The 14,276-nt window shown below is 39.2% G+C and overlaps 1 protein-coding gene across 1 annotated transcript in view; it reads left to right on the forward strand.

Moving 5' to 3' along the window:
- Positions 1–13,403, forward strand: part of creb3l2 (cAMP responsive element binding protein 3-like 2) — a 49,495-nt gene extending 36,092 nt beyond the window's left edge. The window contains exons 2-12 of the mRNA XM_041781122.1: positions 304–547; positions 4,018–4,235; positions 4,320–4,398; positions 5,334–5,536; positions 6,039–6,185; positions 6,280–6,338; positions 6,928–6,996; positions 8,232–8,331; positions 8,455–8,584; positions 11,684–11,921; positions 12,627–13,403. Coding sequence (XP_041637056.1) covers positions 304–547; positions 4,018–4,235; positions 4,320–4,398; positions 5,334–5,536; positions 6,039–6,185; positions 6,280–6,338; positions 6,928–6,996; positions 8,232–8,331; positions 8,455–8,584; positions 11,684–11,921; positions 12,627–12,702 — 1,563 coding nt within the window. The 3' untranslated portion in view covers positions 12,703–13,403. The remainder of the gene's footprint in view (positions 1–303; positions 548–4,017; positions 4,236–4,319; positions 4,399–5,333; positions 5,537–6,038; positions 6,186–6,279; positions 6,339–6,927; positions 6,997–8,231; positions 8,332–8,454; positions 8,585–11,683; positions 11,922–12,626) is intronic.
- The last annotated feature ends 873 nt before the right edge of the window (positions 13,404–14,276 follow it).

A 14,276-nucleotide genomic window follows, 5' to 3' on the forward strand; every position in this document is an offset into this window, starting at 1 on the left:
TGTTTGGTAAATGTATCACCACACTGACAATCACACAAACACAGGAGAAACAGGGACTGAAGGGACTGATTTGTTTGCACTGAAAGACAATTTTACTGTTTTTTAATTGGCCTCTTTGGTTTACCCTGGGGGAGAGGAAACTTCAAGGAAAGGTGGTAATAAAAGATTCAACAGTGCCTAATTACAGACAGCCTGTCGTAGACTTTAGTGGTGTAATATAATTATCTGTCTGTCTCCTCCCTGAAGGATTTAATCGATGCTTTTCTATGAATGATTTTTCAAAGGTTTTCTCTCTTTTTGCAGCACTTCTCCGAGTTCCTAGATGACCTCTCCCAGGATGCTTTGCTCGGCCAGCTGCTCAGCGACCCCTTCCTGTCCGGAGTGAGAGGCGGCGGGGAGGCGATGGAGGGGGAGGACGGGGGAGACTTGTCCCCGTCTTCCCCGCTGCCTCCTCACATCACAGCTGAGCACAGCTACTCGCTCTGCGGGGACAGCCGACCTCAGTCGCCACTGTCACATCTGACCGGAGAGCATGGCAGTGAAGCAGGTGAGATGCAGAGAACAAGTTCAGACCATGAAACTGTTAGGTAAAGAGATAACAAAGTCTAAATGCCTAAGAAACTCAGACAATTAGGATAAAACGGAGAAAAACAAAACTGTACAGCCTATGGATGCTCATGTCTTACAAGTGTTAAGTAAAGTCTCTTAAAAAGCACTATATTCTTACAAAACACTCTTTATAAAATGTTTTTTGAATGCTGCATTGTCAGAAAAATCATAAATACTTTTCTGAAGCACAAACTCCACTTCCAAAAAAGTTGGGACGCTGCATAAAATGCTAATAACAACCGAATACAATGAGTTGTAAATCCTTTTCACTCAATATTCGATTGAACGAAGCACAAAAACGATATATTTAATGTTCAAACTCATAAACTGTATTGTTTTATTGGAAATATACACACATCCTGAATTTAGTGCCTGCAACCTGTTCCAAAAACGTTGGTACACAGGTAAGAAAAGGCTGACAAAGTTGTGGAATGCTCAAAAAACACCTGGAACATTGCACAGGTATATGTGAGTTGGTAGCAGATGAAAGGAGCACTCCTAAAAGGCTCAGTCATTTTTATTCAATGATGGTGAAAGGTTCTATTTGAAAGACTGCGTGGGCAAGTAGCTTCGTAGTTTATGAGCGATGATTCTCAACATGCAACTACAAGGAATGGAGAGGTTTCAACATCAACAGTGCATAATATCATCAAAAGAGTCAGGGAGTCTGGAGAAATCTCTGCATGTCAGGGGCAAGGCTGAAAACCAGTCATGACCTTCTACCCTTCAAGTGGCACTGCTCTAAAACCTGTCATCATCCTGTGATGGATATTACAACCCCAGGCTCAGGAGCACTTCAGAAAACCTCTGTGAGTTAACACAGTAATTGTCGGCATCTACAAATGTGAGTTAAGACTCCTCTATGCAAAGTGAAAGCCAAATATCAACAACATCCTGAAGCACTGTCAACTTCTCATGGCTAGAGCTCATCTGAGATGAGCTGACCTAGCGTGATAAAGTGTGCTGTGGTCTGACGAGTCCACATTTCTAACTGTTCTTGAAAACTATGACCAACAAGTCCCCCTGGATAAAGAGGAAAAGGACCATGGAGATTGTTCTCAAAGTTCAGAAGCCGGCATCTGTGATGATGAGGGGGTGTATGAGTGCCCACAGCAGAATAGAATAGATGTTTATTGCCATTTGCACAGATAGGACGGTACAGACACATTGGAATTTATATTTATAGAAAGCATAAAAACAGAGGAAGTATAAGACAGAACAATATAAACAAGAAAGAGCTGTGTTATAAATAAAGTTATTTCTAAAATCTAGTAGCCGGATGATTATTTTTTGCACGTGTTATTGCACTGGAGATTTCTTGAATTTTGTTATTGCACACAGAAATATTGCACTTTTGACAGTGATACAATTGCACATTGTTATTGATATGATAAGCCTTGATTCCACCGAGTGGTCCGGTTCAGTTTGGTACAGCATGGTACGCTTTTTTTTTTTTGCATTCCATAAAGCGAAAGTTGAAAAGGGTCCCAAAAACCCGACCCATACTGTCCCACTTTTTGGTATCCTTCCATGGGGGTCACAATCCTGCCTATCCGTACCAAAAGGGTGGAGCTACACACACAACAGTTTTTGCTGCAGTTCGCTGACTGGCTGAAAGAATCATCACTTCCCATGCGACAGCATTCCTAATAAACACAACATGGAATCTGCCAAGTTTGGTGATCTTTAGCTTAGATATCTGGAAGAATTTCATAGGGATTAACCATGATGGCACATAACATCGCTCCATGGACGACCTCGGAGGTGCAGACCTTCCTGGGAATCATCGCTGATGAGGAGGTGCAGAGGGAGTTGGACGGTGCAGTGAGGACTGAGAAGGTGTTCCAGCTGGTGGCAGAGAGGATGGCTGCAGAAGGGTTTAAGAGGACGTCTAAGCAGTGTCACACCAAATGTAAAAATCTCAGTAGCGATTGAAGCCGACTGTAGAGGTAGCTGTCCACTGAGTAGGTGAGGTGTGGGGTGTGATATGTCCTTCCAACCTTAATATCCCCTGAAATGAGTCTGAGAGCAGCAGGGAGTTGTGCAAGCAGGACTTTTGAGTGTCTCAGGTTTGATCCTGAATCTTTCCACTTGAACAGAGCATGAGCTGGATGGTGTTTCTCCCTGAGGACGCTCTGTGCTTTCCCCTCCTGCAGCGCTGCATGTAGATATTGTCCACGGAGGGAAGACTGGTGCTGATGATCCTCTCTGCGGTGGGTTACTTGCACATCTATGAAGGCACTAGTAATACTGAGCGGTACATGCAGGTTTTGGAGCACCAACCTCGTTGTTTCAGAGATGTCCCTGCTTATTTCACCAAGACAATGCCAAGACACGTTCTGCATGAGCTACAACAGCATGGCCTCACAGCGAAAGAATGTGGGTGCTAGACTGGCCCGTGTCAGTCCAGACCTGTCTCCTATTGAACCTTGACGGCACATTATGAAGCATGAAATACAACAGTAGAAGCCCTGCACTGTTCAAGCAAGAATGAATACTTAACAATTAGGATCTTTAGTCCAGTGGGATAAAGTAGCTCCTGTCCCAACCTTTTTTGGAACATCAAGTTCAGAATGTGTGTATATTGCCAAAAAATAAAAAGTTGATAAATTTGAACTTATGTATTTTGTCTTCTGCGTGTATTCAGTTGAGTAAAGGTATAAATTATAATTTTAATCACATAATACATACTGTCCTACCTTTTTTGAAACTGGAGTATGTTGTCTTGATTTAGGCCAGGCTTTTTGCCTTTATTTAAAGAGGACAGGGAGGAGGACAGAGTAGGATATTGGAGAGTAAGAGAATGACTTGTGGTTCAGACTTGAACCTGGAGTCCACTTCGAGGACTTCATGCTTCATTTATCGGACATTACTCAACGGTTCAGACTTCAAACCATAGCCTACTTTATCCATTTTTATCCAGTTTGAGCACCATTTTTTGGTTTATTTCTAGAGTGATCTATTTTGTTTATACAAGATAGTAATGGGTAAATGGAAAAGAGAACACTAATCCTAATTTTCATTATACAGAGGCAAAAAATATACAGTTTATATAGACTTTTTTAATTGACTTAAACGTGACTTAAAGACATGTGCCTGTTAAACTGGTTTAGATAAAACCAACAGGTTTAATTTCTACAGCCTGGCCAGACCAGATCTGGCTGGCTTAACCAGAAATTAAGCCCGCTTAACCCTCAGACAGACTGTAATGTTAGCCTTGAAACTAAGACAAAAATGTTTTCATATGGATTTTTATGTGAATATTCACGGAGCACTTCTGCAGATGGACTTTTATTTTTAGTTGGTCAACAGATTGATAACCTATTTAGATAATAAAGTTGTATTTTAGTTGTTTTCTTATGCGTTTAAAGTCACAGACCCACTAACACGTTTCCTCCTGTGTACCAGAGTCTGACGGAGATTCAGCCGAGTGGCCGATGGAGCAGGACGAGGCCATCGACAGCCTCCTGTGTGAGACCCCCTCCCTCCTCCCCACCCTCTCCCTCTCCCTGACCACAGCGGGGACCCCAGCACCTGAGGGCCCAGCTGTGGCCCCCGCTGCTGCTTCTCCCACCACCCCAACTCCGCCCGCAGTGAACAGCAGCAGCCTGGGCAAGGGCATCAAGGTGAGAAATCGGGGATTATAACTTTCAATCATGATGATTTTTACACTGAGTGACCATGTCTTACCTCTCTGTCTTTGTTTACAGATTAAGGAGGAGAATATCATCCCACAGATAAAACTGGAACCTCATGAGGTCGACCAGTTTCTCAATCTCTCACCAAAAGGTCTGAATCTAACCTCTACTAGTATCTCTCCTTAAACTTACCTTTGAATGTCAATTATCTGATGCAAGGAGGACCCCTGCAGGCTGTTTGTCTGAATGACTCCAAACGTGCTCAGACTGGCCGAGATAAAATTACATGAATCCAGCTGTGGAGTTTAGATAAATGGAAACTTATTGGTATAATATGGTTATTTTAAAACTTTACGTGAGTATTTCCATGTTTTTTCATTATTTATCTGTATTTTTGACAGCTTAAGTTCCTTTCATATTGTACTTTTCATCATTTCCCTGCAGTTAAAACTACAAATCTTTTTTTAAAGATAACTTTTTGAGGCTATTTGCCTTTATTTTGATAGGACAGCTGAAGAGAGACAGGGAAGATAGGGAGAGAGGGTGCCAAAAAGTGCTGGGACTGGAAGTCAATCCTGCATCTAGGGCGCTGCGGTGTCCGTCCTCTGCATACGGTTGTTGCTCTGCTAGCTGAGCTAAACCGGCACCCCAAAAACAGAAATGTGCTGAGATACTTCACTTTCTTCTTGAGTTAAATAAACTATGAAACCCCCCTTAGGGAAGCCTGAAAGTAATTGTCCTAAAGCTGAAGTCAGGCTCGTTTTCTGATGTCATAGAAAAATATTTACCTCATGGATCAATAATGCTTCTTATTTAAGGATTAAAATATGAAGCATCTTTATAGGTGCAGTTTAAAAGAGTTGTAAAAAAGTAGTTTAAATGAGAAGATAACATTAATACAGCAGTGGAATGAAAAACGCACATTAGTCATTAAGTGCTTAAGAAAGGTTTTGAATGCAGGTCTTTAAGTGAAATGTTTTTATCTTGCTGTATTTGTACATTTAGATGAAAATTTCATTATAAGTCTTCATCATGTCTGACACTAAGTCACAGTCAACCTAACCCAGTTAAACCGTCTTCTTTTAGGTCTAGAGTCCCTTCAGATGCCCCCCACTCCTCCCAGCTCTCATGGCAGCGACTCAGAGGGCAGCCAGAGCCCCGTCCACGCCCCACCCGGCCTCTCCTGCCCCACCTCCCCCACCAGCCCTCCCCCATCACAGGCCAGCCTGAAGGTGTCGCCCCGCGCCGCTTCATGTCTCTCAAACTCCCCTCTCCTCACAGCCCCTCATGTGAGTAATGGCATGTAAACTAAAACATCTTCTATTTATTAACAATCAGACTAAAAATAATTGAAAGTCTGTAGAAATTGTCCTGTCGGAAAAAGTTTCAAGAAATTATTTAAATCAACTTTATGTCTGACAAAATATTGATTTGTATGAGAAGGATTTACTCTGAAGTTTTAGAATAGTATTCCCTTTATCTCCATAAAATTCTTTACAGTATAAATCCCTAGTATGAAATCTTTCTTCTCTGTACAAAATATTTCATTTTCCACTGTTACATGTGCCATGTAGAAACTGTTTCAGCATTTTTGATACAAGAAATTCTGCAGTCTATTCTATGATGTCATACTTATGTTGCTTTAACACTAAGTGTCCCAGCATCAGAGACCCTTGAAGGTTCACTTGCACGCACTAAAAGAAAAGTTTTGTGTTTAATCAGTTTTGTAACCCTCTACTTTCACCTATCCTCAAAAGCTTCAACAAACATTTCCTCTCTGTTCTCTTGTAGAAGCTGCAGGGGTCCGGCCCGTTGATCCTGACTGAAGAAGAGCGCCGCACGCTGGTGGCTGAAGGTTACCCCGTCCCCACCAAACTGCCACTCACCAAAGCTGAGGAGAAGGCGCTGAAGAAGATCCGCAGGAAGATCAAGAATAAGGTACTAACTCTTCACGACAAACTTCCATGAATCTAGCTTTTGTGCATCTTTTTTCCTCATCCTTTCCACGTATTTCTCTCTTTCTTTGTTTTAGATTTCAGCTCAGGAGAGTCGCAGGAAGAAGAAAGAGTACATGGACACTCTGGAGAAGAAGTAAGTCCTCTTACCATTCTTCGTTCTTTGGTTATATTGGAGAAATTTGCACAAAATCTAAAGTGTCAGTAAGAGTTTTAGGTCTGTTGAAAACAAACTGTTCACCCTTTCTATTGTTTTATCTTTGACTTTATCTGGATTATATATTTGTAGACTTGAACTTCCTCCTCTTCTGCCATTAATAATTACAAAACTGATTATTTTATCAATACCGTTTACTCGTAAATTACTTAAATGTCATGTGTTTTAAGATGATTAGATTACACGGAAACATCTGAGAAACAGTTATTTATTTACCTTCATATTTAAAGCTGCAAACTTAGTACTTTTAAGGTAATTGACTCTAACTTTCTGGTTATTTTACCCATTGTATCTTATGAAATTACTGCAGTTTAAATACAGATAGTTCTCTAATTTATGCAATAAAACATTTCCTTTTTATTGCTTCAAACACTAGTTGTCATCATCAACAAATACACCATGGTTATTTGACATAAAGCAGGAAAATGTAGCTGCTAAAGCAATGAAAACAATGCATAGCTTAATATTGACCCGTGCCTAACCCTGCAGTACTCCTCTTTGACCACAGGGTGGAGACGTGCTCCAATGAAAACCACGAGCTGCGCAGGAAAGTGGAAACTCTGGAGTGTACCAACAAGTAAGAACAAGACAATGCACCAGTACAGCTGGAAATATTCTAGTAGTTTCGACTCTGTAAATTAAATACAGAGGAGTAATAAGAGAGCTTTTATTAAAGATGCAATATCTAACTTTTAGCAATAAGCATGTAAAGAGTTGCTTATTTATGCTGAAATTGGGTCCATGTTTGTTGTTTTCTTGCTCTAATAATCCTTTAAAATACAATTATAGTTATTGTAGTTGCTTGAATCCAGACTCAATGGATTAAAAATAATAGGAACTACTCTAGTGATGAATGATTGAAGAACTGACACAAAAACAAACACCAAGAGTAAAGGAGGGCTTAGCACAGAGCATCCTCACTATAGCTCTAAAAACAGGAAAAACACTGCTCATAACATGAGATTCATGTGTTCTGCAGCATAGTTTGTGGGGTGTTTTTATGAGAAGAGCGGGAAAGACAGCAGAATTTTAGGACTAAATTAAAATCCAAAGCCTGTACATTTGTTCAGATGCTTCTCTGTGCATAATCACACGCCTATTTTCATGTAAAATGCTCGAGCTGCTGTAGCTAGAGAGTGTTGTTTGCTTTCGTTCTGCATGGATGATAAGCTCTGTGTGTTAACCCAGCAGTGCAGCGTGCGTTAAGTGTTGCTGGCTGGAACACAGCTGTTTTCTGGTCTTGTTTTCCACCCCACCGTCACTGTCTGAACGTTGAATGAACCTGCTTCATTTGTGTCTGCTGTTGTGTCAGTGTGTGTTTGTGTTGGTGTGTGTTTAGGTTCTAGTGCACCTGGATATCACAGTGCGCGTGTTTTTAGGAGTATTCAGCTGCTTTTTAGTGAAACAGGCCAGTGGTGAAGAAAACCAAAAAGAGGCAGGTTTTTGAAGATTAATTTTTGTGCTTTTTGCCTGTCTTTTGAAAGGGTAGCTGAAGAGAGATAGGAAGTATGGGGGGAGAGAGTGGAGAAGACCACCAAACGGGGCCAGGATTGGGAATCGATCCCACCTCTAGTGTGTTGAGGATTGTAGATTCTGTTGAAGGGCCCCTGCTCTGCATACTGAGCTAAGCCGGCACCCAAGGGGAAGGACTTACACCAGCTTTGTCAATGACGGAAGAATTATTGAGCTATGACTATATAATAATATAACAATTTCTGAGTTGTGTGTCTGTTATACTCTGTTATTTCACTCCTATTTGCAGACTTAGTCATACAAGTGTTGTGTGTCTGACATGTGTGCGTTTTTCTGCAGGTCTCTTTTGCAGCAGCTTCAGTCTCTCCAGGCCATGGTAGCTGGTAAAGTTTCCAAATCCTGCAGAGCAGCCGGTACCCAGACCTCCTCATGCTTGATGGTACTACACTGTGTGATTGATTTAAATATTGAATTGGAAACATCTGCTTCCATCATTCATTAGCAGCTTAGCAATGATTCATAATTTATTAACCTCTTTCTCTGTCTCTCTCCCTCTCTCTAGGTGGTCGTTTTGTGTTTCGCTCTGTTTCTGGGGAGTTTTTACCCGACCAGTTTGACTCCAGGCTCCAGCATCACTGAAACCGGCCTCACATCCAAACAGCCGGCTGTCGAAGAGTCGTACACAGCTACAGGTAGAAACTTGCATCAGCTCTTTAAACAGACTCTGCAAGGGTCAGCAAATTTATCAGAGCATCTATACACATAGAAGAATTTATGATAACTGTTGTGAGGGCTGGGAAACTACAAGCATCATTCCAGAAAAGTCGGGGCACTGTGTAACGTGTAAATAAAAACAGAATGTATTACTAATCAAATCTCATAAAGCCATATTTTATTCACAATTGAACAAAAACAACATATCAGGTGTTGAAACTGAAACATTTTACTATCTTATGAAGCTTATTTTGGATTTGATGGCACATCTTAAAAAAGTAGGGACAGAGCAACAAAAGGCTCGAAAAGTAAGTGATGCTAAGGAAAAACAGCTGGAGGAGCATTATGCACCTAATTAGGTTAACTGGCGACATGTTAGTGACATGATTGGGTATTAAAGGAGCATTTTAGAGAGGCAAAGTCTCATAGACGTAAAGATGAGTGAAATTTCAGCCAATCTGAGAAAAAAAGTCTAAAAGCTGTGAAACAAGTTCAGAAAAATATCCTTAATTATTAAGAATGTGAATATCCCACCATCGACAGTCTAGCATATCATCAAAAGATTCAGAGAATATGGATTATGAATTTTCTGCACACAAAGGACAAGGCAGAAGGTCAGTATTGGCTATGGGTTTAGTGATATGCAATTCATTGCATTCAGTTTTTATTTGCATTTACAGCGCTCCAACTTTTTTGGAATCGGGGTTGTAGTATAGCAGCATAGAAAGGATCTCCTGCAATAGTACACTGTAATTCAAGTTCCTAGCAGTCAAAGCAACTTCAGGTCAAAAAATAAATGGCAACAGTTGTGTCTCAGAGGCATATCATCCCAGAAACCCCAGAAGAACTTAAAGAAAACTGTCAAATTTTCTGCATTAAATTCAAGAAGAAGAAATTAAAGCAAAATCATAAAAACAATGTAAATGCAGATACCGGTCGAAATAGTTGTCCAAAGTTGTCCCAAACACTCTACTTTACTCTTTGAGTTAAATTTCCACAAATTTAATTTGGTGTAAAAATATAATGAGAGTCCATGCAGACCAGATAGTTGGCCCTGCTGGGGCAGACCTGATCAAAGCGCCACCATTAGAGGATCTCTGATCTCAAGTTGTGCTGCCAGGAAGCAGAGCAGGAATCATTTTTAATGGGAGATGCTGCCCTCTTTTCTTGTTTTTTTGTACATTTGCAACTCTGAATTTTAATTGGAAGTTTTTCTCATTATGTCAATGACTTAAGGACTACACCTGTAAAAAGGACTCCAGCATGTCCTTTACATAGGGAGAACAGTTATAAAAATAGACAGATAATTGGCAAAAAATAATAAGTTATTCGTGGTGAAAGACAGATGGTGTAAAATGGTAGCATTTTATTTTAGTGGGCCATAATTACCTGGTAATGTAATAATGAAAAGTGTAATTATTTAGTAATTTTTAAATAATAAGGTGATAATTACCTGGTAATAAGTTGGCATTTTATGAAGTAATAAGGAATCATTCATAAAATAATTCCTTGGAATATTGTTGTAGTTATCTAATTAGGAATAGTAATTAGTAATTAGAGTTTTCTTTTACCCTAACCCTCTAACCTTAAAGGTCACATATTTTATCCCTTAAAGACACGTTTATATTGGTCTCAGAGGTCCCCAAAACATGCCTGTGAAGTTTGTTGCTGAAAAAACACTCCAGTATTGGATTTTTGCATGTCTAAAAACTCGTCTGTTTCAGCCCTGCTCAGAACGAGCCGTTTCTGTGTCTGTGGCTTTAAATGTTAATGAGCTGTCTGACTCCGCCCCTGCCAGGATAAGGATTTGGCTTAATGGATTGATGGAACTTTCTCCTGGGGGGGCGGCAACTGAACCTGGGGTTGGGGCTAACTCCCCACATGACATCATGAGGGGTAAATTATGACAATTCTCTAGTAATTAGGTGGTATTTTTCCCTTACCCTAACCTTAACCCTTGCAATCCTCTGGTAATTTTGTGGTACTTAACAAGTAATTTCTTAGAAATAAATGATAATTTTCCAGGTAATTTCTTTATTTTGGCCCACTAAATTAAAGTGAGTTCTTCCTAAATAATTTTCAAATAATTTGTATGGTCAGGGTTTAGGTTAGGGTAAAATACCACCTAAATACCAGAGAATTGCCACAATATTGCAAGGTACTATTTGCTGGTTAATATTTTATTACTAGGCAAATAATTCCTTAATGTGATCATATTTCTGAGTGATTACTTAGTAAAATGTCAACTTTTTATATGGTCATGGTTAAACCTTATTCTTGAGTAACTATTCGATAATTATATGTACAACTATAAAATTATTAGGTAATTAGGGCCCACTATAATAAGGTGTTACCTGTAAATGTGCCACCTTTATTAGCAAATTAAGGTATGAGTTTGATCAGAACTTTCATTTAAAGCTATAATTCATCAGATCAAGACATGCTGTTGTCTTTTTGCATAGATCACTCAGGAAAATTATTTCAAGGCTTGGTCTTTATTTTATCTATGCCCATAAAAACCAAGAGAAAGGATTTAAAAAAAACATCTATTTATGTAGAAATTTTGAATGATACACAAAAATACACTCAGTTTTTCATCCGATCTGACCCACCCTGATTTTTCCGTTGAGGTTATGAATCACTGGATCACTGCTATGAAAGTGTAGGGGTCATTATAGAATAATCAGATTCCTCCTACAGTAAGATGTATGAAGACTGATCATAAGAGCTGAACTTTCGATACATCCTCTCCTCTACCTCCTACACACTGGAATAAATACATGCACTATTTGTTAATTGAGGCAAGATATCATTTGCTTAACAGTCAAGTTCAGCTTCCTGCCCCATCCTACCCACACAGTTACTCTTTCATGCACTTTTACACATAAACACGTAAAAACAATCAGGCTGGAGGGTGTCAATGAAAGGCAGACGATAACCTGAAGCTACACTGTTACTATGTGTGATCATTTTGTCGAGTTTTGGAAACTCTACTTGACCTTGTAGAGAATTTCCATAAAGCACAGACACAGAAATGATCTAAAAATATTAATGAAATTCTGTGTGGTTGTTTTCAGTCAAATCGAGGAGTCTGTTATCGACCTTCGAGGACGAACAGCCTCACCTCCTCGGTCTGGGTGGAGAATATCCGGACCAATGGGAGGACACACCAGCCGTCGTCATGGCAGCGTGGCGTCGCTCAGAGCAACAGAAACTGGCAGTAGTGGAGCCCAGCAGGGTGGAGACACACCCGCCTTTCAGGAGTAAAAACAACGATACACAGACATCAAAAAACCTGCTCATGGATATGCACAGGTAAATACTTTATTAACTGAAAACTACACACTTAACTCATCGAACAGAGAAGGCTCTGCTCATGAGATGATTCCCGGGTTAGACAGGCAGCATTTTGCTAGAAACCCCCATATGGATGGATGCATTTATGACATTGTGTATTCAATACAATGAAAATATTTCAAAAGCAATCAATCCACGGTAGTGTGAATCTGAATATGAGGGTGCAACAGCTTTATGCTATAAAGGAGGAGGCTGGGGTGGAGGAGGCTAAGCTTTGCCAGCAGCAGCAGAGTGGTGCATCACTAAATATGACAAGTTTCCCCTCACCCAAAGCTTCACCTGTGTAATTATGGGTTCTTCCCTCCTTTTACCACATCCTACCTGTTTTTCAGTGTATTACTATACATTTATGCACTGATATGTTTGAGGTGAGGGGTTAAAAATATTTTCATCTGCAAAAAAGTTTGGGAACCCCTCCTCTTCCGTTACTAAAGTTATAAATAAAAAATGTATTACTTTATTAACATTTGAGGGATTGTTAAGCACCCAAATCTGTACTTGCAAACTTTAGATATCGCATTCAATTGCCTTCCAGGGATCTATTTAAAAAGACAAAGATTAATCTGTTGAAGGTGCTTGAGACACTATCTAAAAATACTAAACACACTATTTAAAGAGCTACTCGTGTCCTGTATACTAACCTCTGTTATCTTTGTTTTTCAGGTCTCTGGAGCAGCGAGCGAATGAGAGCAGAAGTAAAGTGATAGAGCTGGAGCGGACGGTCAATGAGACCTCCTGAGGGTTATACGCACACACCCCCCCTCCTCTTAACCCCACGATGACCTCCCCTTCCTCCTCTCTGGAGCATGGTTCAGTGTCCTGGAGTAAACCTCATACAGTAGTTCCCACTGCTGATCGTTTAAGGTCATTTTTTCTACCATCCCTGCTCAATCAGATACACTGTAATAGAATTAATAAATATTATTAGTAGGGTGAACTAAAAGGCACTGGTTGCCTTCATATCTGAAGTAAAGTTGCACTGAATAGTTTTTACATGAGTCAACTTCCCAGTTGTATCTGTTGTCTGAATTAACACGCCTTAAAATGCTGTTTAAATTAAGTAATTCATAACACCTATGAGAAAATGTAGCAGCATTCAGTCAAGTGTAGAAAATTAAAATAAGTCAAGTGGGGCTTTTTACAGGACACTGATAGAGAACCTTTGTATTTATAGAAACCTTTTTTGTTTCGTTTTTCATAAAAATATTGCTCTTTTTAGTTTCTTTTATTGTTAAATGTTTTTATTTCATTCCAGTGACGCAAACATGCAATTTTGATATTCTTTTATGTTTATATTGTATTTTTATTCTTTTATATATTGTACATTTTTTCTTTGCCTGAGGGCTTAGCTTGGGTTTCTGTGCTAATTTCTGACAAGAATAAAGAATTTAATTTGTTTTTGTATTAAACCAAAAATAAATATTGTAGCTCCTGCTTGTATACATCATATTTTGGTTCCTTTTTTAAAATTTGTTATTTCTTGATCACAAATAATGACTGAAATGATAGATTTCCATGTTTTCCAACTGAAAATTTGACTGTTTTCCTATTAAAAATGACTATATTTGGTATTTGGGGACCCTGGTAGCTATATTTCAGTCATATTTCCCTAATTCTGTTACTATGATGGTCACTATGTGAGGACAAAAGTTAATGCTCAACTTTGGTATTTGGCTAAAGTTTTGTTTTTTTTCCACATTTAGGTTGCTCAAACTACACCTAAGAATAGCCATTATTCATTCCATTATGTTATGTTTTAAAGGAAGTTTAATATTTTCCGAAATTGTTGTTTGGATTAGAAAATGGGGCTAAAGAGAGATGTTGACGAATAAGCTAGCTGGTTATGCTAAAGTTAGAATCTTGGTCAACCAAGCTAGCTCCGCCTAAAAGTAAAAATGCCGAATTTCCGCATTTTTAAAGCTAAATTTTCAAAAATAAGATATATCTTTGTATAAATAACCTTAAGGGATATTACTTCGTTGATTTTGTTCATTTAGACTGAGACTAACTAGCGTTTTTTTCACACGTTTTCAGACTAGTTAAGGTTAGCTCAACTAGCGCGGCTAATCAGCAACTAGCTTTAGCATTTAGCTTACAGTCCTGAAAGTGGTATCAGTCCACTCAAATATTTCTTCACAACAATGCAAATCAACTTTAAACCATTAAATCCATACTTTTTCTCTTTAAATGGTTAAAATTAACTTCCTGCACTGACTTAAATACGGAAATGCTTTTGCCTTAAACACATTTGTACTGCTAATTAAAGGATTTTTTTGTGCTTTATTTCTCTCAGCATCTGCCAAAAACATTTCT

The sequence above is a fragment of the Cheilinus undulatus genome, linkage group 23, assembly GCF_018320785.1.
Source record: "Cheilinus undulatus linkage group 23, ASM1832078v1, whole genome shotgun sequence".
Classification (NCBI taxonomy): Eukaryota; Metazoa; Chordata; class Actinopteri; order Labriformes; family Labridae; genus Cheilinus; species Cheilinus undulatus.